The sequence below is a fragment of the Cynoglossus semilaevis genome, chromosome 20, assembly GCF_000523025.1.
Source record: "Cynoglossus semilaevis isolate Cse_v1.0 chromosome 20, Cse_v1.0, whole genome shotgun sequence".
NCBI lineage: Eukaryota > Metazoa > Chordata > Actinopteri > Pleuronectiformes > Cynoglossidae > Cynoglossus > Cynoglossus semilaevis.
The window spans coordinates 576,746-602,665 of NC_024326.1; the positions used below are offsets into that span (position 1 = coordinate 576,746).

General features: G+C 39.9%; 1 protein-coding gene across 2 annotated transcripts in view; it reads right to left on the bottom strand.

Moving 5' to 3' along the window:
• Positions 1-227: 227 nt before the first annotated feature.
• pik3r2 (phosphoinositide-3-kinase, regulatory subunit 2 (beta)) overlaps positions 228-25,920 on the bottom strand; it is a 26,910-nt gene continuing 1,217 nt past the window's right edge. The window contains exons 2-16 of one of the 2 annotated variants that reach the window (XM_025052352.1): positions 16,661-17,545; positions 9,826-9,918; positions 8,643-8,717; positions 8,112-8,264; positions 6,988-7,189; positions 6,832-6,917; positions 6,639-6,741; positions 6,406-6,504; positions 6,108-6,288; positions 5,837-5,956; positions 5,551-5,693; positions 5,220-5,396; positions 5,058-5,129; positions 4,811-4,981; positions 228-4,600 (exon numbers count right to left, since the gene is read on the bottom strand). In XM_025052352.1, the coding sequence (XP_024908120.1) occupies positions 4,393-4,600; positions 4,811-4,981; positions 5,058-5,129; positions 5,220-5,396; positions 5,551-5,693; positions 5,837-5,956; positions 6,108-6,288; positions 6,406-6,504; positions 6,639-6,741; positions 6,832-6,917; positions 6,988-7,189; positions 8,112-8,264; positions 8,643-8,717; positions 9,826-9,918; positions 16,661-16,979 (2,202 nt within the window). In that variant the 5' untranslated portion in view covers positions 16,980-17,545 and the 3' untranslated portion in view covers positions 228-4,392. Of the gene's footprint in view, positions 4,601-4,810; positions 4,982-5,057; positions 5,130-5,219; positions 5,397-5,550; positions 5,694-5,836; positions 5,957-6,107; positions 6,289-6,405; positions 6,505-6,638; positions 6,742-6,831; positions 6,918-6,987; positions 7,193-8,111; positions 8,265-8,642; positions 8,718-9,825; positions 9,919-16,660; positions 17,546-25,920 lie in introns of both variants that reach the window. The other variant, XM_008333713.3, reaches the window with a different exon arrangement.

Genomic DNA, 25,920 nt, shown 5'->3' on the forward strand with positions numbered 1-25,920 from the left:
ACATGAAGCACAATCCATTATATGGCAAACAACCGGTGAATGTAAACAAAGCCATCTTTGCGTATGGCGCTGTATGATGATGTACAGTTAAGGGGCATGGTGATGTAACTACAAAACACTGTAAGTAGAGGACGTCATAAACCGAGGACCCCCATAGACTGATCTGTACATGTGGGATTAGCACAACAGCAGCATTTCTAAAGTTCAAATGCGCACAACAGCAGCATTTCTAAAGTTCAACTGAGTAAAATGTCACTTTGTATTGGCTTTAGCCTTAACCTACACCCTAGCTAACAGTTGTACTGCGATTATATATGTGGCGTAGTCACAAGAACAATACAAATAAGACAAGTTAAATAGGGAGGTGGAAATAAATCTGCAGGCCACCAGTCTGAGATGTCACAACAAAGATAATTAATAAAGAAGCCTTTCCTCTAATAAAGTGACATCTCACCTTAAAACTGCAAGATTTCTGCTGTCGTCTTTGCGACCAAATTTGAAGTAGGGGGGCAGTTCAGAAAAATTCATGTTTATACATCTTGTTCAGTTGTCCAGTTTTGCCAAGCAGACGCAAAATTGCATAAGAGTTTATACAAAAACATCACAATCACATGACTGCACACAACGACAGCTTATACATCATCATAGGGTGTGAAGGAGAAAAGGAAAGTCGCTCATGATTAAAGTGTGTGGAAACAGACCTGGGACTAGTGACTAAAACACCACAATAACTGAGCTTCACTGACATCTGTGTGTTTGTGGTTACTGAAGGTTGCACCGCTGGCACTCAGCGTGCGAAACGGGAACAAAGTGCAGTCTTTAAAAATGTTGGTCCAACAAACTGGATGTGTGAGCAGGCTGTGAATCTAAACTCGGGGGGGAAATGTTTACCAAGTGTCACCTTGACAGCTTATCCGTGAAGCCTCTGAACAACTTAGCCTGGGATATGTACACTTCACATTTCTGTCTTATCTGAGTTTGATCGAGCAAAACAAAAAAACAGAAGAAAACGAATGAGTGAAAGCGAGCTCAGCCACTGGAGAGTCTGACTGAATAAATAAAGGGAAGTGTAACAGTGACACAGATGTAACAGAGAGGCACAACTGAAAACTGACCCCTCCCCCTGCCAACAACACACCCCAACACACATCTCTGACCATCTGCCGAATACGTTATGTTTTAGACAGAAAAAAAAGATACACGTGAACCACGAGATGCAGCATGTGTGGTGATGGCACCATCTAGCGGAGCTGTTGCTCCAGTGACAATAAGGAGAAGATTTTTTTTTTTTTAAATCTATCAAGCTCATCATAATGACCAAAGGCACTTCTAATCTGTGTAACCGTTCTCACTTTATAGCCCTCTGACCAAAAGCGTCGGAATCAAATTCTAGGGATTTCTATTTTGTGCAAAGTACAGTACGATTGATTTGTCCTGACAGAAATAAAAAAAAAGTGTTAAAAGTTTTCATGCTGAAATACATTATATTTGAAGAAAAGACTGGTCTGTTGTGCTAAACTGCTGTTACCTGAATCACCTAATGGGTTAAATGGAGTTTAGCATTGGCTAATAATAGACCACTATGACAAAAGCAGGTAAAAATTCGAATCAACTTTTCAACCCTAGGCAATAAAAATAAACCAATGTAACTTTTAAAGCAGTGCATATTTTTGTCTAAACGTTCTATTGCCCTCAACTACTATGTCTTTCTATAAAAATACTATTTTTTTGGCAACACAAGCCAACTTTATGTAAAAATACCGTTTCCAAAAAGTCATTCAAAATCCAATATCCTGTAGTTTGGTAATTGACTTAAACACTTACTGTACCAATAATAAAAAAATAGCATGTTTTCAGTTAACAAAGTAACTGGTGGGACCATCAACTGTCACTGTAAGTCCATTTGAAAACAACATTTCTACATGTTAGCGAACAAAGACCGTCAGCCTGTCACCACGTACTCTTAACAGTGCTGTGAAAACTATTAGAATATCAGAAGGAATCAGTGTGGAAAAAGCCACAGGTTGAAACTGCTGCTGAATGTGTGTGACCTTCAGACCTTTGGCAGTACTGTATTCTGAAGCCCCACTGCTAATAGAATAGAATGGACTCTCTTGTATTGACTTTTTGGAGTGTGCTGTGGGACTTAATAATATTATTATAAATATTATGATTTTGATGTTTGTTGACATAAATGAATGTAATTTCTTTGTTTCACTGTGGATTAATTCAGTTTTAACTGGATTTTAAAACAACAGATTTGAAATTGGAGTTTGGATCCAACTAACTAACAAAGTCATCGCAACAAATCAATGATGAATCAGTCTACGAAGCCACACTTGATTCATCAGCACTTTCATACAAATGGGTTGCAAACAGAAGTGGTACTGTGTGGTCATTTCATCAAATAAAATGATGTGAGAACTGTATATCTACAACACATCGATCAGCGTGGTGTCCGTAGCGCCACTAGAGTCACCACACATCTCACTGTACATACTCTACTAAAAAAGCACAACTGTCAACCAACAAATACAAAAAAAGGCTATCCAAATGAAGGACTTATTCATGTGAACCACAACAGAACGTCAGACCACCCAGGCCAGGCTACTGAATGAATAAAGGTCTGATTCTTTTCTTTTCTATCTTGCTACAGGAAAACACTTCATTCCTTCATTTGGCTCACATTAGCTGGATACTGTGCATCCTTATTCAGAATCTAGAAGCAGAGAACGTACGGAGACACAGCGGTTAATCAAAACAAAACGAAAAAAAAAAAGAAAAGAAATCCACATACTGTGAATGTATGTGTGACGGAAGTGTACACGAGTTTTCATACCGCTCTGTCTCTCTTTCCAAAATATTTACGTACATCAATATTCTACAACTCCGTGAGTCGAGCTCGTGATGAAATGAACAGTCAAGCATTAGAAAGGAAGAAGTACCATGAGTAAAAAAAAAAAAAACACAACATAAAAATAAACATCTGCAAGGACACTGTACCGCTAAGTCAGTCTAGTCTTAAAGCAAATACAGTACTGAAGATACAATAATAATTACATAGATTCATGCTCCGCGAGTGTCTTCATCAATCACAACAGAGACACTCGTGAGGAGAACTAACAGTTAAGTCAATGGCTACAGGTGCTACAGTATTTACCAAGATGAAAAAAAAAGAAGGAAGAAGATTCAGAAGAAAGGAACGATAGGAAACAAAGACACGTTTAACGCATGGGACTTTCCTAAATTTCCATGTGGGGAAACATGATTTAACTGCATTTACCAAAGTACTGCTAGTGTATTGTGAGTAAAAGTACGTCCATATTCACAATACACCAAAAAAGATCTAGCATGCACCATCACATGTGGCTTTAATTATCGAGAGCTGTACCTCGTCAATCCAGAAAGAGGCTGTGCTGAGAAAGAGAGCACATCGAGCCAAAACATTTGGAAATAAAGAGCGTTTCAAAAAAAAGAAAAAAAAGAAAAAGAAAACGCACATTTGTGTAAAATTTCTTTTTTTAAAGCTGTAGCTTTGTCTTTGTCAACAGGAGACCATGATCTCCTTCCTTCTTCCTCCCCCCCCCCCCCCCCCCCCGTTCTGGAAACACAGGCTTGTGGTCGTTCAAAGCTATTGCTATGGCACTTTAAACAAGCTTTCATCTGAATAAATCCATTTTAAAAAGCCAACTGAAACATCGGCCACACCTTCCAGTGACTACACCTGCCGTCTGGTCCACGGGTCCTCCGCCTTCTGCAGGTGTGATGCGTGCGGCCGGCTTTAGCCAATCAGTTTTACGTGGATGACAGCTCAGGCTTTTGTCTACAAAGTTTGCAGGCAGTCTTGCGATGACAGATAAGACCTTTGTCTGTGGGCACACATCATGTGTTCAAGGCACAAAAGAAAAAAAGTGCCTCCCCCCCACCAACCCACCCCATCTAGGGTTCCCTCCTCCACTTAATGATCTCTAAAATGAAAGTGTGTGCTTATTTGCTCTTCCTTTTAGTCTTTTCTCTGTACCAAATGTATTTCTCACACTTTTCTCTGTACAGTCATGACTGGCTAATGCATCACTCTGGTCAAGGTAGAGCTGCATCAGCCGAGCTAACTGTACAGTACTAACTGTTACTGCCAGCAGTGTGCTTGTTTTAAAGCCATGCCGTTAGCAAGCAAGGAGTGCCCTCTGCTGGACTGGAGTCAGTGTGTTACAAAAAAAATTACACCAGACTCCAGTCAAAACATGTGAATTTTAAATTGTAGCTTTTGAGTCTTTTTGCCTCTGTGAACACACTAACGGGCAACGCTCAGACGTCGATAGGTTTGTTTCGCTGCATCTGCTCGAACATTTAGTACGGCCACCCTGTTGGCATCTAACACTGCAAGTGGGTAATTCATCTTGGGTGTTGGTTCTGGTTCTGAGAGCAGGCCAGGACAGGGTAGGCTAAATTTACATTCAGGTGGTCGTTGTGTTGGACCAAAGAGACATTTTTGTAGTGGAGCACCAGGTCTTTGAGGGAGGAATAGAGGTTGTAGGGCTCAGCGAATCCGTAACCCGTGGCCGTCTTGTAGACCACACAATGTTTGGTGTAACCGTCCACACTGAAAAGAAGAAAGACGTCATCAAAATCATTGTAAATCTATTTTAAGTCACAATGCCACAAATTGTTACATAAGTGTTATGAAAATATAAATACATTTGGTTTGAAACATTTGGTTTGATTTAACCCCCATTGAGTGTTGTGTCACAATCTCTTTCCAAAACACCTTCAAACGTATGAAGAAAATATTTTTTTTTAAAAAAACACCTACACTACAGAACAGGCGTAGGATCCCTTCTGTGATTGGCTCTCACGAATCAGGAAGGTTCCGTCACATTTACCACGAAGCATGTCTTCGGCCTGAGATCGTTTGATGTCACCAACGTACCAGGTGCACTCATCGTGGTGGGGCGAGCCCTCGTCGTCCTCAAGTGAGTAGGAGCTGTCAAAGGAAGAAATGAGAATGAAAACTGATATCACAGTCATCCCTGTGAGTTTGCTTCATTTCAAACACTTACTCATCAGCATCGTTCTTTATGCCCAGCCACTCGTTGATCTTCTTCTGTCTTGTCCCCTTCTGCGTCAGCCATCTGCAGAGAGAGGAACAATAAACATGTACTACTGAACTAAAACACATTGTTTTTCTGTGTTTAAGAGCAATTTGGATTTGTGTCACTCACATCAAATACTGGTCTCTCATCTTGCGGAGCTGCATGAGATCTGGCTTGAGGCTGTTCATCTTCTTGTCAATCTCTCTGTTGTCGGAGACCTGGTGTCGCAGATCCTGCTCCAGTTTGCGCTTGCTGTCGTGGATTTCCTTCACGCGGGACTTCAAGCGCTCTGAATTGCTCTGAATCCTGATTTAAGGAAATAAAACACATTTGTGTAAGGTAAAAATTCTTTCCAAGTACGACAAGATACATTTCTTGCAAATTACATTTGTGCCGTTTGATTCTGCAGCTGCATAAAACTATCATCACTGAGCATTGCAGCCAATTAAAATAAATGTACTTTTGGATCTCCTTCTCGTTGCCTTCACGCTCAAACTGCTCCAGCGATTCTCGGCTGAAGCGCTCCTGAGTCTCAAACTGCTCCTCAAAAATCTTGATGGTCTCATTGAATGCCTCAATGGCCGTACGTTTCATCTGCAGCTCCTGTCAACACAGTAAGAGGGAGAACAATGTTGATTTTCAATTGGGCCATATCTGTTGTTTTCATTAAAATACACTCTTTAACTGAGGTAAACTCACAGTTGGTATGCATTCATATTAATGAATCATATTTACTGAGCACATACCTGAGAAGTGCGGGTGTATTCCTCATACAGGCAGTCGTACTCCCGGCTCTTCTCCTGATACTGCTCATGATAAACCTTCAGAGCTTCTCCCACTTCCTCTATGCTGTTCTCTTTCACCAGCTGAGATTGAAATGTCAAGGCAGATAAAAGAGACATTACCTACTTGATAAATACAATCAAATTAAAAAGCATTGCACTTCATGAGGTAATATTTAGAATAGAATCACACCACGATAAATAGGCAGTGCAAAGTATTGGCAGCTTCACTAACCTGCTGGTATTTGGAGACAGGGTAAAAAAGCTTGGTGTCCAGTTTGGCGTTGTATTGGGCCAGGGACTCATGCCGGTAGTGATTGATTAGCTCCACTACAGACAGAAATGTGAGAGGCTCAGAGAAACCGTACCTCCCATCTCTGTGGTAAATCTTTATGAGCTTGTTGTTTCCTCCTTTCCTGTAGGGGGAGACAGACGCTAAATGAGAAAATGCAGCAAAGCAAGCTGCACAAACACCAGCAGGAGAGACTATGTCAGTAAAAAGGATAATATTAAGGTTTGAGGGCCTGCCTTACCTCAGGGTGAGTGTGTACTCGCCCTCTAGTTTACTGGAAGCATCCCGGACCAGGAAGGTGCCATCCGGAGTGTCTTTCATCTTCTCGTTCACCTCCTCTCTGCAGACACATACAGGTAACGTTGTTAAACTCCAACCACAAAATAATATTTACCTAAAAGTGACCATTTCATCAAAGGCAACCTGTTACACTTATAGAATGTTGTATTAATCTTTGTTATTCTTCTGTTTTACCTGGAGATTTCTCCCCAGTACCACTCAGCCTCGGTCAGCATGCCGCTTGTGTCTGTCATGGCAGATGGTGTCATTTTTGACTTGGATGGCTTGGCAGGAAGATCTTGAAGAACATACACAAAAATGACGCTGATTTCAATCCATCCACAAGAAAAAGCCGCAAAAAATAGTTATTTCTTTTTGACTAAAGCACCTGGAGGTGTGAGGTTCTGCTCCGTTGTTCTTTCTATTAACAACCTCTCCATCACAAGAGCAGGAAACTCCTCATCAAATGATGAGCTGATGATCAAACACATAATTAGATAAGTGTACAATGCACGTAATTCATGTTGATTGGTTAGTTATTTACCCAGATGATGTGGGGCTAGTCCGTATGATCAGTGGTCCAAATATGTTTCCCAGTGTGTGTGAGTCTAGACCATTGTTGGCCTGCGTGACCTTGGCCAGGTGTGTGAGGAGGTACTGCAGGGTGAGACGGTTGTGGAGAGGGATGTTGGTGGAGCGCTCGAGGACGAGGCTGACCTCTCTGTCATGGCTCGCAGCTACAGCTCCTTCTGGAACAGTGATTTAAACATGAACATGAAGAGGTACCAATACAGACCTGCTGGCCACATCCTGACCTCTGACAATCTCTGACCACGTGAAATCAAGTCAAATTCCCACGTGGTTACAGCAAAGCACCACAAAAAGCACATTAAACACAAATTCAAAAACAATGTGGACAATAGAGCTATAAGCTGTTAAAGAAAATAAAAACACAAGGCACTATGGTACTTTAATACTAATGGATGACAAAATTATTTTGCAATATGCTAAACGTGTTGATGCTGCACTTGTAATTTGTTTTATACTTTAGTAAAGACGCCATATTTGACCTTTTTGACAAAGACTGAGTAATTAATCATGATATAATTTTAATGTGGAACATCGACTGTCGCTGCAAATAGAAGTGGCGTTGGTCTGAATTGTGTCATTCTTTATACACAGGAGAATCAGCTGAAGCATTTCTAACATGCCTCAGTGAGCTCATCCTCCTCCTCTGACACTTAACACTATTATCTCAGAGCTGACATGTGACTGACCTCGATCAGCAGCATAGAAGGCTTAGTCAGGCCCATGTGCCTTTTCTTTAACTTATATTGAGCAAAGAACATTGCTCTTTTGTGTCAAACTTGTTTGACTGTTTCACTGGACTTTATACGTCCTTTTCTTCCCTTGTGTGCAATGTTCTGCACAAATTTAAACCAGCAAGTTAACACAACTAAAAATAAGCTCCAACTTTTATCTTATCTTCATTATGATTATTAATAATAATTTCTGAAGTCCTGCGTTATATATTGACATCTATATGCAGGGCCTGAAGTGACCTCAAATCAATTCTAGGTGTTTAATAACCCTTTATAAGGTAATTTGAGGAAAATACATTAACAAACATGTGCAAGGCATACCCCTCTAAAGTGAGGGCTAGTGTACCTGCTGACTGTTGTAGGCCCTGCTGCTGCAGTGTGGCAACAGTCTGAAGGTGAGGGTAGATACAGGCAGGGATGACAGGTGAAGGAAGCTCTCTCAGGTAGTGCAGGACACACTCAGAGAGGTAACCAATGTCTTTTTGACCAGCTTCGCTCTCTGGACAAAAAAAAAAAAAAAGCAACCCAACAGATTTAGGCAACAGGTTATTGTTATTATTTCAGTAATATAATTTGTAAATGTGAAACATTTTGGTGTAGTTACATAATTTGATTAGTTGAAATATAAAGATAATTCTGATTTCACTCTAGGCCACATGGCCTAAACTGGGCAGGAAAAATGAATTAGACACATTTTCAGCAGATAAGTGACATGTTCCATCAAGGCACAGAGAGGTCAGTGAAAAAACTATAGGTCAACTAGCAACTAAATATTATAAATTGTCAGTACATTTTCCAAAAAACTGGAAATATAATGGTGTGGGTGAGAGGCAGGACACAGTGGATCCAAAGCCACAAACAAAATGGTAATAATCACCTGTGCTGAGGGTGCACCCTGGACTTTCTGCTCCTGGGGAGCCTACTGTCCTGTACAAGGTCTTGGAATCCAGACCTAGAAGAGAAAAGAAAAAACAGCTAAGCTGAATGAATCATTTCTTTCCACGCACACACACACACACACACAGGGTCTAGACAACCTCCATAGATGGGGACAATTCCTTCACACATGACAGTCTCTCAAATAGTTGTGAAAACCACACCATCCAGTCAGTGGGCATGCATCCAGTATTATGTAATAATTCAGTGTTGCAGCTACATTAAAGTATTTACATTCAGAGACAGACGTCCTGACGCCACTTATCACAAATTCCAAGCATTTAGTAGAATACAAAGAATTTCTGTGGATTTTTGGTTTAGATTAAAAAAAAAAGGCAGGACGATAAAGGTGAGAAGAGTGAGACTGTCTGCATGGAAATCTGACCATAATACAGCGTGTATTAGTATATAAGTATACGTGAGGTTGTCACACAAGAACCATCCAGTTCTACAAGTACTACTGACAAAGATTACTGTGAATCAGAAAAAAATTCTAGCCAACATCCACTTGAACTTCACTACATAATTGTCGAAATTAAAAATATTAAGATCAAGTCATGTGACCTCTTGATTTGACCAGTGTAAAACAAGACAAAATGATGAGTTTTATACAGCAAAAATGGTCAAAAGTTTGTTTTGTAAAACAAAAACATCGGTATGCTCACTCCCAAAATGGTTGAGTTTTTTTAAGGTAATAATTTGTTAGTTATAGTTAGTTTAAGTGGAAAAACAATCAACACAGTTGATGTAAAGAATATTTATTATATATGTAAAGCCATACAAAGAGATCCAGAAAGGAAAGCTGAAAGTGATAGTTGTATAAATCAAACAGGCCACAGTAGGGCCAGTGTAGCTTCCTCAAAAGCAGAACCACATTATGACTTTCATATTAAGTACCGAGATCCTGAGAGCCAGCATGATCTCACTGGTGCTCTCTCACAGTGCATCTGTGAGGCCGTCTGACTGGACTCTCATGTCTATACGTCTACACTTGTGCAACTGCTGGCATGAGAGCAATAGCCAGATGGCGGGAGAGAGACAGTCACACATAGACGTTAGGCGGGGGGAGGCGAGGAGAGTATCATTGAGACAGTTGATTTACCACATGGATATAGTGTACATACCTCTCTTCTCTATGGCTTGGATCAGGCTGACCAGAGCTGGAGGAGCCGTCTCTGGTGGTGTGAACTGCTCACTCAGGTCCAGGACAGAAACAGCTGAAATAACAACACAAATCACTGTTTCACTCCTGGCTCTAAGCCTACCAAAAAGCACAAGGGGTCATAGAACTGACAAGGGTACAGTTAACTGGGAGCAGTTGTTTGCTGCAACTTGTGCACACTAAATAGTTCCTGAAAAACACTTGTTTAGAGGCAGGAATTTAAAATTACGGGATTTATAACACAGACACAGATGTAACGAAGAAAGAAAGAAAAAATGTAATAATGCAAGAATGCTTTGGTGGATTTTAAATAGAAAATAAAATGGACTTTGTGAAGAGAAATAAGAAAGGGTTACAAAAAAAACCTACTGGTGTTGAAAAGCAGGAAAAAGTTTATCTAGTTTACATCTCTACACAGACTAAGTCAAACATCTTTTTAAAATAAAGAAAAACCAGAAGGTAGAGGGAGAAAAGAGATCTCATTTCCCTCTCCCTCCCTCCCCTCCTCTCTTTTCTCCTTTCTTTTCTCCCCTCTCACATTCTCTCCTCCCCTCAATTCTGTCCCACTCAGTTGTTTCGTCTTAGCTCTTTGCGTGAGTGAAGCACAATAAAGGATTTAATCAAAACTCCTGAACAAGCAAAAGCCCCTGTGGCAGTGTGCCAGGCCAGGCTCAACCAGGACAGGCAGCCAGTGCCTCCTATTCGTCCCGAGCACAGCTTCATGGAGGGGGGGGGTGAGGATTGGGAGCAGGGAAAGGCCTGGCCTGGGCTTTGGCAGCAGGCTCCAGTTCCTGGCAGAGCTTGGCTAAACCGCTGCTGATTATTAATTTGAGGAGTTCAAACAAGAAATGCCGCATCAGCACATTCCGTCCCGCCCCCCCCCCCCCCCCCCCCAATCCCCAAGTTCTTGTTCTCAGTCTCCCTGGATCTCTCTGGCCCTCTCTACTAAGCTTGCTTGCTAGAAGTCTCTGAATCTTGTTGCATTCTTGTTCTTGAAAGAACCTTTTCTCACTTAGTTTTCTAAAATATCTGTTTTTTATTCTTATTTGATGTTCGTCCTCTCTCCCTCCCTCGACGACTGTTCCAATGCTCAACAGTCCTGTTGACTCCACTGTTGGCGCTGTTCCCTGTTGGTCTAGAACTAGGAATCGGTCAGAGGACCAATGGGTGGAGTGTGGAGATGACATTAGGTTCCGTTGCTTAAGACAAAATATTTTAACCTGAACAAAAATGACAAATTTACACTTTGTTTCAACCACGCCAAGATTCATTAGCACACATCCTTTGCATTATTAAAGAGTTATAACCACACTAAACTAATCCAAGGAGAAGTTTGACTGGAAAAACAGCTTTGCCTTCTTATTTAGTCTTGCACCATGAGACTAAATATCCATACAGAGATGCAGCATACTGTAAAACGTTGTTGCTTTTCAAAGCAGAGGGTATTAATTATTCAGCGCAAGAGAGCAAACTGGAAACCTCAGGAAAAACATATAGTTATGTTTAGGCAGGCTGCAGGCCATGGGAATCAAAGGGAAAATAAATAATGTTTATACAGCCACAAAAGTGAGCACATTCCAACTGAAGAGGGAACCAGGATAAGGAGAAGTTTATCGAAATACTTTCGCCTGGAAATGCAGACACGTCATTTCGCTATATGCTTTTCTTTACTAAAAAAGAGGTGAAAAAAAGAGAAAAAACTAAAGTTTTATTCCAAAAGGGAGTCTTTTTTTCTCAGTCAAAGTAAGAGGAGCTCTAGGGACTCAAAGTCAAAGTTTTGGAGAGATGTGGGCCGAGGAAGGGTGGGGGTTTAAAGTAACAGCAACTCGTTATTCAATTAGAGACAACTCCTTGGCAGATGACATGCTAAGAGACAAGCATATGACTTGACATGTTAAGTAATGCAGCCAATGGGAGGATGAAAGATGGAAAGAGAGATTAGGAGAGAAGAGATTATGGACTTTTTTTTTTACAAAAAACTAGGAGAAATTCTCTGAGGTTACTTTAATAGTTTTACTGAGTTTAAAAAAATACATATATAAAAGTGAGAAGACATTAAAAAACACGTGCCGTGTATCTTCCATGCATGAGTCCGACAGTGTGTGAACATCAGATGAAAGTTGCAGATCCTGTCTCTAAGGCAAGCAGCCGTCAGGCAAACGTTGAGTGGATAAGGGAACACTATGCTAAGCTAAATATTTGCTCCATGTATCCCGCATCAGGGTACTTATGTAATATGTAGGTGGCTCTGCAGCATTCTCCATTTCAGAGTCGTGTGACAGGAAGAATCTTGCAGGCTCTGAGCCCAGAGATAGTACATGAATTCATTCATAGGATTCCACTGATAATACTTCAGAAGATTTCTCCAGTTTTTATCTCTGGCACTGCGAATGTGTGCTGAATGTATGTAAATATTTTATTGAGCTGCAGTTATGCTACGATGCAACTTTTGATTTATTCATTTTGTCGTGGAAAACTCCAGCTTAAACTCCTACTTAAAACGTTTGGAGAAACAGAGTTCACTCTAAAATGTACATTAATATATAAAGTTAAAATCCTGCTTTGACAATATGGTAAAAGTTTAACTGTGCATTTTCGAGCTCCTGCTGTTTACTTTCAGCCTGTGTCACTTGCTGTGCCCAGTGGTGACAAGGCCAGTTGGTCTCGGCCTCACGGATGGTGTGTAAGACTATGTAGGTTGCAGATCAGGTTTCATGGCTACATGTCTTCACTGCATCCCGACTATGTAGACAGGCAATGCATCATGAACAGGCAACAGCATCTACTCCTCTGTCACAACACGCTTCAAAGCTCACGTGTAGAAACCAAGCTCTTTTAACTGTCAAACACAGATGATTGCCCGTGCAGTGTTGGATGTGGTTACACAGGCTGGCTGGTTCCACTTATGGGAGATTTTAATGCAGAGACGTGGTTTAAAATATGTGACAGCAGGCTGGTTGAGATGTGATCAGTGCAAATAGACCAGGGGTGCTCAATGACTAAATTAGGATCTACTAGTAGATCACAGAGGGAGTGCTAGTAGATCATGAAATAAAATCAAATAAATACAAGTATAATTCTATAGTGTGTAGTAGGGATCATAATACCCCAACATACAATGCATATATAAAGTATGTTTAGCTTATATGAGTAAATATATATTTAACATTTTCATTACAGGTAGATTACTTTAGTCTGGCTGTTTTGAATAGTAGCTCCCACACCAAAGTGTGACACCCAGAACTAGACTAAATGACGTTTACATAGGTTGAGGACCTCGTAAACCGAGGACCCCCTGTATTTTATTTTTAATTTAGTATTTTGTTTCTTTTCAAGTTATTCTGAAAGTGAACTACATTTCTGACGTCGTCAATACCTGGTACAAACCAGTTTGTTTAAAGCCAAGCCCAGGTCCTACAAGCAGAAAGCTTGCATTTTAAGCTCAATGACAAAAGCACAAAAACATCTACTTTAAGAACATGGGATGAATCAGACCCTGTTTCTTTACAATACAGTTGTTCGCAGCTATTTTAAAGTCCACGATGTCAAAAGTAAAAATAAAAGGGGCACAGTCACTATAAATGTGTTGGTGGTATCATTGTGTAGAAACCAACAGAGAATGTGAATTTATTTTTTTTCTCCCACCTTTAGCAGACATCTGTACAATCTGTACTCAACTTTGTTCCCTGTTAAATGCTTGATATTGTATTAGAACACGTCATGTGGTCTGAAAATAGGGAAAAACCTCAGAGAGTATAACTGTATATATAGCTCTACAAAGTTCAACATGCAGAATTTCGTCAAGAAGACCAAAGCAGTGATACGACTGTCAGAAGAGAAACCAAATACAGCTGGTTCCTATATTTGCAGTTGGATGTGGCCTTGGTTTACACTCTAGCCCTGTCTCCCTCCCTCTGCAGCCTCTCCATATCTTTTCCTATTCTCTTTCTGTACTATTCAGTCCCCCCGCCGACCCCCTTCCAATCCCTCTATGGGTTCTTTGAAAGTGTTTTCCTGGTAAGGTGCAGGGAGCGGAGAGCGAGTGGAGGCCTCTCCTTTCTGAGAACTGGGCCTGCTAACATGGTTTATTGCTGCCCAGAGACAGTATCAGACGTGTATGTGAATCAGGGAGAGAAGAGGGGGAGAGAGCCAAGAGGGAGTGGGAGAAGGAGTATGAAGGGAGGAGTTTGCAAAAATGCCAAGCCATGGTTCACTTCAGCAAGCAGTTAAGTGAGGCCAAAGAGAGGCAAGGAAGCAAAAGCAGAGAAATGCTGGAAAAAATATTATTATTATTTGAGAGAATAACATTAAATTTAATCAAACTGATTATGAAAACTGATTACATTTTCAGGGTGTCAAATCTGGTTGTGAATCTCAAACTCTCTCTATTCCCATTTTTGGAGTATTTCTATGTTATGAAATGTCACTGTTTTTTACTATTCCTTAATAAAGAGGCCAACGTTAATTATGACCATTTGTGGATGGTGAAATGGATTTATTTAAGCACAAAAGTATGAAAGTCTCTGCGTTCAGTCATTGCCCTGAAAAAATCTTATAAGTCAAAATAAATACAATATACAATTGCCCTGAAAAAATCTTATAAGTCAAAACAAATACAATAAGAAATAAGGTAATGGTAATTTTTATGGAAAACCTAAACTGTGTGTTCTGTACAGTCTGCACTGAGTCTACATAGAGACAGTTAAAAAACTGCTGAATCATCAGGGAGATAGTTATAACAAAAGTATATAGTTCCTAAACTGTAAAGGTTCAAAGCCAGTCCTGGATCCATTGTTCTGTCGGAGGATTAGCCGAAATCTGATAACCAGGCAGTTAAATATAATGGTGGGTATTTCAGTAACTGAGTTGCTGCATAAAAAGTTTGTATTCCGGTTAAGTTTGTGTTCTTCTTTCAAAAAGCATGCAACTGACAGACCTCAATGTTTGTAAGGGAAGAAATAAGCTGGAGAAACCTGTAAAATCACCCCACATTTTAGTGGGCCAAATAAATACCATATTTTACTTTCTAACCAGCAGGCCATGGTGCTGCTTCTTGATGCCAAATATTACGATTCCTCTGAATAGTAAATGGGACACCTAACAAAAGCCCTATTCACACAATGTCCATGGCTCCTGTCCCTCTGTGAATAACGAAGATGATATTTGTAAATTTACCCTACCCCAACCTCTCACCTCACTTCCCACTCCTCAGTCACAGTTTTTTTTTTGTTCTTCTGCCCCTTTTCTGGCCAAATCAGACACAAATCCTTGCTGCCCATCTGGTTTGTCTCACTGTCTGTCAAATCAGGAGAACTGTTGTCCTTCTCACCTACTTATGCTGCAGAAAGTGAAAAGGATGCTTGTCAGTACATTCTTTTTAGCCCCTTACTCTTTCATTCAATTCCCTAAAATGATCTGATAAAACGTACAGATATTAGTTTGTGAAGTTCTGCCTCAGCTATGACAGCCCCGGCTTTTCAGGACTTTTTTCAGAAGGAAAAATACCAAGAAATGAGTTCCAACTAATGAATTTGAATGAGGCCCAGTGTACTTTGTTGTACACAATGAATAGCCAGTTGGCTCGAGCAGAGGTAATTCAGAGTTCACAGCCTACGTGCTCAGGGTGGTACTTAGTCTATCTGTCATAAAAAGCGTAGAGAGAAGGGAATGGAGAGAATACAGCATTTGACACAAGACAAATTAAAAAGAATATTATAGAAACTTGTATTTATCTCTTTTAGCTTATGCATCTGCTTCCCATAGAAGAAAGCAAAGAATTAAAAACAGCTGGAGCCAGAAACAAATGAAAAGAAACCATATAAACATAGGGGGAGAAGGAAAAAAAAACTAGTTGTCAACGAGCCAATGTTTTTACTTGCAGTTGAGCTTGCTGAAGTCCCCTGATCTATGCCATGATAATGTTTAAACTGGACACTGTTACAGCTCAAAGGTTGCCCTTACTGACATGATCGAATATCAGATGAGAGTAAAGAACTGAACATTTATCTCGCACAAAAAAGGTCAGAAATACAAACACTGAAATCAAAACCTTTTTGGGATAATACCAGAAGAAGGATTATTATTATTTCTATGTTACACAATGTTACTTAATTTCAACAATTTAATCACAAACTTAAGGATTGTTTTGTGAAAATGTAATTGGCACAAAGCACAAGAAAGTCCAGCTGGTCCTTGCATCAATGCTTAGTTGATGTTAATTTTCCTTCATTTTTACTGGGTTGCAAAAGATATCAGTGGCAGTTAAGTGTTTATATCAAGATTAAATTTTTTTTAAAAAGAATGTAGCGTAGTAAGTTAAATGCTTGATAGTAAGTTATCAAGCATTTGTTTAATTTAGCAAAAATAGGGTCATAATTATGTCTGCAATCATTGGAGGCACAGTAAAGACAACATTGTGAAAAGATTTCTACAGAAAAATATCACACTTCATCAAGACAAATGTAAAACTATGAATTCACAAAAGCAGGCCAAATGACACGTCTAAATTATTATCTTGGTTGAAATAAGTAAATAAGAAAGAAAAAGTGAGAAAAGAAGTCATAAGTTGTAGCATAGAAATCAGAAATGTTTTGCAACGTTATTTTTATAGACAGAATTGTTATGGCTTCATTCGTGCGACTACGTGGCTTTTTAATATGTCCATGCTGTGTTTGGAATTATTATTTGGAATATTTTCGGGTCTATGATGTATGCTGATGACACTATGCATCAGACACAACTTAGGGTTCCAAAATCATCCCATCAACCTAATATTTTCTATGAAAAATGATGCTTACCTTGAGAGAATTCTGGTCTTGGAGCAGCAGGAAGTGGTCGTTGTGACCTAGGTTGACTAGATGGGAGCACTGGTTTGACTGGGCCAACGTATTCAACATAGGTCCCTGGGAAGTCACCTCTTTGCTTAGTGCGCTCGTTGTACCCGAGGAGCCAGCCCAGACACTCTGGTCGCTCCTCGCATCCCTCCTGGTAGTTCTCAGTGGACGACAGAGTGGCCTTGCTGACTAGGAGGAGATCACCAGGTTGCAGGTCCAAGTCCTCCTCCTGGTCCTTGGTGAATGAGTAGAGAGCACGGTACTGAAAATCCTCTGCTGCCATTTTGTTTGGTAACAAAACTCAAAATGGAGGGTGGGAATGGCGCAGGTCGAGTCCCACAGCAAAAACAAAAAGATAAGAAAAAACCTCCTTGGTATCAAGAAAGTTTCTAAGTCACTGAAATTAGGCGGTGGATATTAGTTAAATTTAGGGGAATGGAGAGGGAACAATGGGAAGAACAGTCACCCAAAGCTTAGAAGCATTTTCACTTAACACGATATTGTTCTGCTGCCGTAGTGTTGATGGCGCAGCGGTATCAGATCTGACCGGTGTTGGTGGACAGGTGCAGTTTCCTCAGCTTGATTCCCCGGTTCAACCAGATGATGGAGCAGAGGGAGAGCGATGGCAACATGCTCTTTTAAGCAGCGGAAACTTGCTGGCTGAGTGCTGTAGGAGCAGCAGGGAATGCGATGTTGCCAGGTGAAGGTCCTGGCTTGTGTTGCTGGCCTTCTACTGTCAGATAGTAGTCTGATTGGAAGATGAGCAGCCGAGTGGGATGATGTTTAATCCTCTTCGTTTCTCTCACACTCCCACATGTTCTGAACTAGGATTATGACTGACATAAAAACCTAAACAAACAAAAGAAGGAGAAAAAACTAAAATTACAAAACCAAAACTAAAAGAAATAAGGAAATGCATTTGAAATAAGTTAAAATAGGTTGCTGTAGTTGTAGTTGTAGTAAAGCGGAGCTTAAAGCGTGGTGTAAAAAATGGCGAACTGCAGCAGCTCTGTGCATTTGTGCAGTCGACGGTTAGAACAGAGAGATCGGATGATGCTGCTGCGTCATAACCAACAGCACACTGGGTCCCTGGACAGGAGCCTTCATTCCCTCTGTTCTATCCTCACACACAAAAAACTTTCACAGTTTTATACAAGAACAAAAAGTTTTCTCTAAAAATAATTTCCCTTCACCTCGTTCAAGAGCATGAACATTATTTCATAACTACTCGAAGAATTTTCGGAACAGTCAGAAAGTCTTGCATAACAGCCAAAATATCTTCATAATGGAGATAACCAAAATTGTGGCTATATTGCGGCTGTACGGCAAGAAAAGAAAAAAAAAACAATAAATAAAAATCCTTTGGAAACATTTTTCCTATGTTAGAAAGAAAAAAAGGCAGCACTGTGTCAAAGATTATATTTTTGACTTGCTTTTGTCAATGTAGCATAACAATGCAGCTAAGTCAGCTAAGAAACCAAGTCCACCACATTACAAGTGCTACCTATACTGAACTATATATATATATATATGACATATACGATTGTATAATTCTTCCTACAACAACCAATATGGTCAGTCTGTTGATCGAGGGACTATGACTGAGATGTTTGTGGGGCCTTACAAAATGTTAGCAGAGGATTGAATTATATTGGTACGACGGCAAATAGAAAATAGAAATAAATAATTCAATATTAAAACCTCTACAATGTGGAAAGTTTAAACATCGTTAGCAGATTTGGATTGTAGAGCAGAAAAATCGTACAATATATAAGAGGTGCAAAAGACCGAGAGCAAGAAAAGGAGAGATTATGGTTCCCAGATTAAGTACGACATCATTGGTCTGTGGACCGAGCGAGGACAACTGTGATGTTTGCCACTCCAGACGAGATGGAATGATGTAAGTGTAAAAAAGAAGCACGTAGACAGAGAGGGGGAAGTTTTGGTGTTTTATGTGAGGACTAAAAAAAGCTATGTGGGGCAATTCCCCCAAACGTCCACATCCAAATATTCATAGGCCTCGACTGCGAGGCCTAATATTGTGCAATCACTTTAAAAACACAACAGAATACAGTGTTTTGAGTGATGCATTGCAGATGCTGGAATAAGATCAGGTGAAGCAGAAAAAAATAAAAATACACCTCCGTTTTGCGCACCAAAGTGCGCGTTTTTGAATAATGTTCTAAAACATTCTCGACTGCATTCCAAACCTACGTTCCCTGCAGACCTTCGTGCATCAGAATATTATACTTTTCCTTATACGAAAAGACGTAAAAGTTAACGTTATAACAGGAGGCAGCAGAGTGCAACACTCACCACACTTTTGGTTCAGAGAGAGAGAGAGAGAGAGAGAGAGCAGCCCGACAGGCTGAGCCAGACTCTCAGTCCAACATCCTTCCAGTCGAGAAGCAAGAGGTGCCAGGCTAGACACGTGGCACTGGCATACCCAACCACAGCCCGCAATCCTCACACCACCCTACCCAACCCCCCCAACCCTGAAACCCCTCCTTCCGCCCTCCACCTGCCTCCCCTCCGACACAGGGAGAGGGAGAAAGGGAGGAAAAAAAGTCCTGCCTCCAACTGACACCCCCCATCCTCTCAGCGCAAAAGGGTTCAGTGCTTTTCCTCCACTTGCTATGTTTACAGTCAGAGTAGCCGAGCAGAAAAGAAGCAAAAACAGGATAAAGATGGAGTACGAGAAAAATCTCAGTGCAGGAAGTGATTGTTTTTAGAAATCCTTGTTTATTGTAATTTAGTTCCAAAGCAGACAAAGTCGTAGGAGGTAAGTGTAGAGTCATCTCTGTCACAGTCCTAGTTTGTTAGTGCTGTTGGAGCTCACAGCTCAGAGCAGCAGCCAGAGCAGCGGCAGCATCAGCAGCAGCTGGTAAGGTCAGCCTCCATGGATCCATCCTGTTTTCAGACTTTTTTTTTATTCTGTCAGTGGCTGCCAGCACCAGAGAGCAGTGAAATATCAGTCGGACTGAGTGCTATCAGCAGAGTCCAACGGCTGAGGAAGACCACGGGAAAATAATTAATGAATAGGCAGCAAGTAACTCACTGTTGCTAGAGAGAGGGAAAGCAAACCCTGCTCTCTGATTGGCTGCTGCTCAGGCCATGTGCTCTTCAGTCAGCAGAGAAGCCCGGCAAATCAAGGAAATGTTCTAATATTAGAAAATGTATCTAGGCAGTGATCAAGTACAGGCGAGCAAAACAAATCCACCTTTTCTCACCACTTTTTAATCAGTGTAACCTTAATGGTAATAAAGACTTTGGATGAAAATGTTGTTTTCAATTTTCAAACATTATGTTAAAATCAAACATGTAGAAAACTGAAGTCTGAGTTAGACTAAGGGTTAGAGATGCGAATGCAGAGTGGTATTGAAACACTACTGTGGGATATACACATGAAAAACGTATTTTACTTTTTAAGGATGACAACACATAAAAGAAAATATGTCATATTTCACATGCCAAACAGGGGATGCTTCGAAATATATTAAAAGCACTTATGTCTCAAATATGCTAAAAATGTCATGGAAAATGCATTTAGTTACAAAATGAATGCACTTAATTTTTACTATTAGCAAAACTGCTGACAACTACAGCTGACGGTTACTCATTATTTACTGCACGGCTGTCAAAATTAATGCATTAATTAATTTGGGAAGACACCTCATCTAGTGGCGGCTTAAACTTCCAGTGAGACGCGTCACATCAGCCTCACTGCATGCAGGACTTCCAGTGAGACGCGTCACATCAGCCCATCAGCGGTAAGTTAGTCTATGGACGTCAAGATGACTGCAGTAATTGTCAAATTAATTATAACGGACTTTACACTGATGACTAAACAGTTTTTAAACGCAACTCTTGACAATATAGAGAAAAAACAAATGAAGGAACATTTTACAGATTAAAACATGATTAAAACTGTTAAATTAACAACCCAGTTTACTGTTATTTAGTTTATACAAAACCTTTTTCAACTAGCTGCCAACTTCACTTGTCACTTGGCTCTAAAAAGCAGAAAATGAGGGAGCGGGCCCACAGGGGGGTTGAAACCTGATAATGAAGTGGTTTCAAATTTTATAAGTTGGAAAGAAACCAGGAAATGTCCACATTTAGATTCCTCACTCCTCCAATCATTGTGTACTAGTGTAGAACTTGATGAATCATGAGAAGAGTTTAACGTATACTGCAATTAAAGTAGAAAAAATACACTCCAGAGAAAAGGAGAGGGAGAAACATATAGAGAGGAAAGAAAGAAAACACAGAAGGAGACACACAGGGGGCAGAAAGAGTGAAAGAGTGAGGGAAAGGGAATGAAAGTGAGAGAGGTCGAGTGAGCATTAGTAAGAAAAAAGTGAAAATGTAAGTTTGTTTATTTAGGAGCAGGTTTTGATAAATAAACCTTGAATTCTCCTTGTCCTTCTGACCCTGGATGTATTATTAAACCCTGTAAAAGTTAGGTGTGGCTTTACCGCAAATTACACTTGGGGGGTTTGGGTATTTTATTATGATAAAAAGATGTACAACAGGCTGGTAAATCAACTTTGCTGTTAATGAAAAAAATTAAGCTGGAATCACATGACCAGAAGGTGTGTGGTTAAATGATGATCCAAAAAACGTCCAAAAAAAGGTTTTATATCTTGCACTGGATATAATGAGGCAATTAACACAACAGACACAAAAGAGTTTGCGTTGATTAAAACAAATGTTATCATGGTCTAAAAATCCCATTCACACTTGTAATTATGAAAAAAAAGTTTTTCTGCATTGTTGCTTCAATGGAAACCAGTGCAGTGCTCTTTGCGCCACAGTGTAGACTGCTGTCTCACTAAACAAACACATTGATTTGGCTTTTATAGTAAAACTGACCATTGGCTGCAGGACAAGATCCTGCCACTCAACAACAAGCTGTCAGAATTACCCTAATATCTGTGGTTTCAGTGTCAGCTGTGGATGTGCCCATGTCGGCCGTCGGCGTTCTCCGTGAACAGAAAGGACTCACTTTAACACCTGCCGTGGTTGTGTACCTGTCACTCAGCTTGATTGCACATTAAGTCACACTGTGCGTGCGTGTTCACTGTCCAGCTGTCGACTGCAGCGGGGCCACAAAGCTGACCTAATGCACCACCCGTTGTCTGAAGCACATCTATCTTGCTTACATTATAAATTGGGAAAAATAAGCAGTGCAGGTGTCAATGCAAGAACCACACTAGGGTCAAGTCATCCTTCAGATGCCACAGGAGATAGCATGTGCCTGAGGAGTTGAACAATAGAACTTAATAAAACACACGTGTGGTAAATCCACGGTTGTCATCAGATGAATCACCAACCACAACATACCTTGCTAGAAAGCAACAGTTCAAATGCAGCCTGGTGCCAACAATATTTGCAGCTAGGACAAACGTTGGCCAATAAATTAAATGCCCACAGATTTTTGCACGGTGGGACAAATACTGTAGTCCAACTGAAAAGATGTGCTTTTTTTCTTCAGGCAAACTAACAGATAGTGAACAACAGGAACACATGTTGACAGTTGTGCGATTTCTAGTCTGTTTATATTGTAAAAGATTTATCAAGAACTAAAGAATTATTTGCAATTATTACAGATAATGGATTGGACAGATTCTACTTTCTGCTGACTACTATTTTCCTCTATACTTCCAACATGCACTGAAGTAAAAGTGAGCCCTACAAATTGAGTAAAAATTAAAAAAGAACACAGAATCTGTGTGCCTTGGAAATTACTTTTGTTTTGTTCCAGGAAAATTCTGACTAATGATATGAATATCCCGTAGGTTTTACTTTAATATTAACAACATTATAAAAATTATATGACCTAAATGTTTTTCCTGCTCTGAGATTCCCAGATTATAACTAAGGCATAGTTGAGAAGTAGAATATTATGTACACCTGGCATTTGAATTTCAACAATTACATCAAACGGTGCAACACTTTACCAAAAAAGATTCACATCTGGACGTACTTCATATTTCCATGTAGTTATTACTATATAGCGTGCAAAAGGGTGTGGGTCAGACTGGCAACTGGGAGCATTCACTAAGGGAAAACAAGAGGAATTTAAAATATAACAGTTAAGTTCAATTAATGATCTTTTCTACTCCAATACATTACATGTCAGACATTGGAAAAAGAGACTAGATTTTAGAAACTGATTTAATTTTGAAATCAATAATGATATGAGTCAGTGTGACTAGTACACTCGAAAAATGTCTTACTAAACAGATGATTCGTTAAAATACCACAAAACCTAAATACATCTATCACCATGCTGCTCGTGCAGATAAACAAGTTTTGCTGTAGTCTACAGGGTGTGTTAAAAATCTTTTCGCTGTTCTGCACATTTTATCATTAGTCAGATCTATTGAGGTCAGTGTGAAATTATTTCCAGCCCATTATTTCTATCATATCTTTGGAAATTTGAAGGCAAACATGTCGAGGCAAGTCCAGCTCTCATATCAGGACCGGTTCATGCAGTGGTTTTATGAGGTGATTTGTCATACAGAGCTGAAGGGTAAATTAGTTTTAGCACATGGTCTGGCTTTAAACTTAAATAAGTCTTGTGCTACACACTGCTGTATGTGTAATATGCTAATTTAATGGATTATGTGTGAATTTAAGCTTTCTCCTGTCCTTAAATGACACAGTCAGAGGGACACTCACACTGCTACGCTTTTTTTTTTTAAGCCTTTTGAATGTGTTTGGCTCTTAACGGCCTAGCTGTTGAGGAGCTGACTACTGAGCCACCACGCATGCAACCTGGCCTTGGGCCATATATCCACATGGAACTAAAAAAGCTACTGCGCCACAGACGGTAAGGACAGGCCAACAACACAGAAGCTTGTGAAGAGTATCTAACGGAAGCCTCCGTGTTTTATCATGTATATTTGGCCAACATTAATTATGTCTGCCTCTTTTCAAGCAGAAACAATTGCAAGGAAAATGTGCAACACTGACAGGCTAATGTTATGACAAGTCAGTTGTATCACAAGGCTCTTGAGCTGACTTCAGTATTTATTCAGGGATACAAGATACGGGGCTTTTAATACATCAGTTTGTTTAGGCCACCTTGAGTACATGCAATCCTTTCACCAAAGACAAAGTGAAATTTAGTCTAACAAAACATCAAAGTCTGCACCTGATCATTTACAGCCCTTTTCACAAGCATACTTGGTGAAAATTAAGTTGTGGAAACATCAGATATGTCTCTTTCAACCAGTTTAACCAGGTTCAGTAATTAAATGAAGCAAATCATATTCACCTGTCAAGAAACGGGCACAACAGTCAAGCTTTACCTGCCAGCACGTGCATGAGCAAAGTGAGCAAAAGTTAGGACACACATTCAAAGTGCATCGTATTTGTTTCCTACACATCGCATGTGACCCACAGAATAATTTCAGGTTGAACTTGTGACTGTATGATGTGACCACCTTCTACTCTTGAATCTCAACTACCCATGGCCCAGAGTGGACATGTAGGCTGAATAATTTCATATTGTGACTGCAAAAAAAAAAAAAAATCTGGCCAAAACATTTTGTTCCAGAATAGAATTATGTGAAACTGTGAAAACTAACAACCCTGACATTTTTCCAACTCCTACATAACAGGAAGAGCCGAATCAGAGTCCAAACTGAGTTTGAAACTCTTTCTGCAGGTGGTAGTATCAGCTCAGAGTAATGGTTCACTGGTCTTGTTGCCATTTCTGGTATTTTTCTATTTAACAAATTTGTTTCAGTTGGAACATAATAATGTGGTACAGCACATGAGCTGCAATGCCTATGAGTCATTCACAGCACTAGAACAAGGACCTTTGCCCCTCATTATGGACAAGAAAAAGCCAAAAGTTAATTTTGACACACCCTCTGAATTCAGATAAACTGCAATATAAATACGCTACTTGCATAAATATTTCATCAAAGCATAATCTGCTAAGCTTCAGGTGAGATGTGTACAATTAGGATGTAAAAACATCTTACGGTACTTGAAAACTGCTCTCTAAACAACATGTGTGTCTGCAGTGGTGTGAAATAACTGTATGAATATATTTAACATGTAGCTTAATTGCATAAATAGGTCTTAAAATATTCCGGATTTGACAAAGAAATTACTTGATGTTAGCACCTCATTAGTACCTTCAAACAGCGTCCCACATCACTTTAAACCTGCTGCAACTCCATTACTTTTCATCTGCACACTGAACAGAAAGCAAACACAAAATTGAGCCTGAAGCCAAAACTAAAACTTAATTACTCTACAATTAAACTAAATTATTATAAGCTATGCATTATATAAAAAAATGAAAGACATCCATATACATATAACAAATAATTACTCTCCTAGTTATTACAGGAGGAGAAGTTAGCACTCAGTTTTTATATTAGTCCCAAAAAGTCTTCACTCTCTGTACATAAGCCATGAAGTAAGGACTGAACTATAACGGCCGGCCTTCAGCAGAGCTAGGCCTTCACAGTGAACGCCTGTAACCTGCATAATTACACTGTTGTAGTTCTGCTAAGTACATTACAGTGAAGTGCAGTAAAGTGACATGTGGTGCGATACAATATCATGCAGGGTACTGCATTATTGCTCAGTGGAGAGCAGTATCGCGCAGTCGTTTTTTGTAGTGCAGCAAAGTTTAGTGTGATGTAGTGAGTATACTGTATTATAGCAAAGTGTTACAGTATATGGTGTAGTGCAGTGTTGTGTAGTATGTTGTAATGTAGTATAGTGTAGTGCATTGTAGCTTACCAAAGTGCAATAGTAAGGTTCTGTGTAGTGTTGTATGTGTAATGCAGAATAGCATAGCATAGTACTGCACTGCATACTGCATTTGTGTGCAGTGTGGTGTAGGACATTGTTGTACCCCTCAGTGCAGTAAATTTATGTCTAGTACTGTGTAATCTAGTTAAGTCCTCTGCAGTGTAGTGCATTGTTGTGAAGTCAAGGGTAGCTTAGTGTAGTACAAAGTAGTATTTTGCACCATAATGTGTTGTAGTCTTTAAAGCATAGTCTGATGAAATGTAGTATAGTGTTATTCAGTCCTACCCTGTCCACTGCAGTCCATTCAAGTGTAGTGTGGTACTGTGTGGTATAAGGTAGTATGGCAAAAAGTATTTGAGTTAAGTATTGTGTAGTTTTGTGCTGTTGTAACATACCAAAAATATAGTCCAGTATAGCAGAGTTAGCAGTAAAGTAGTATG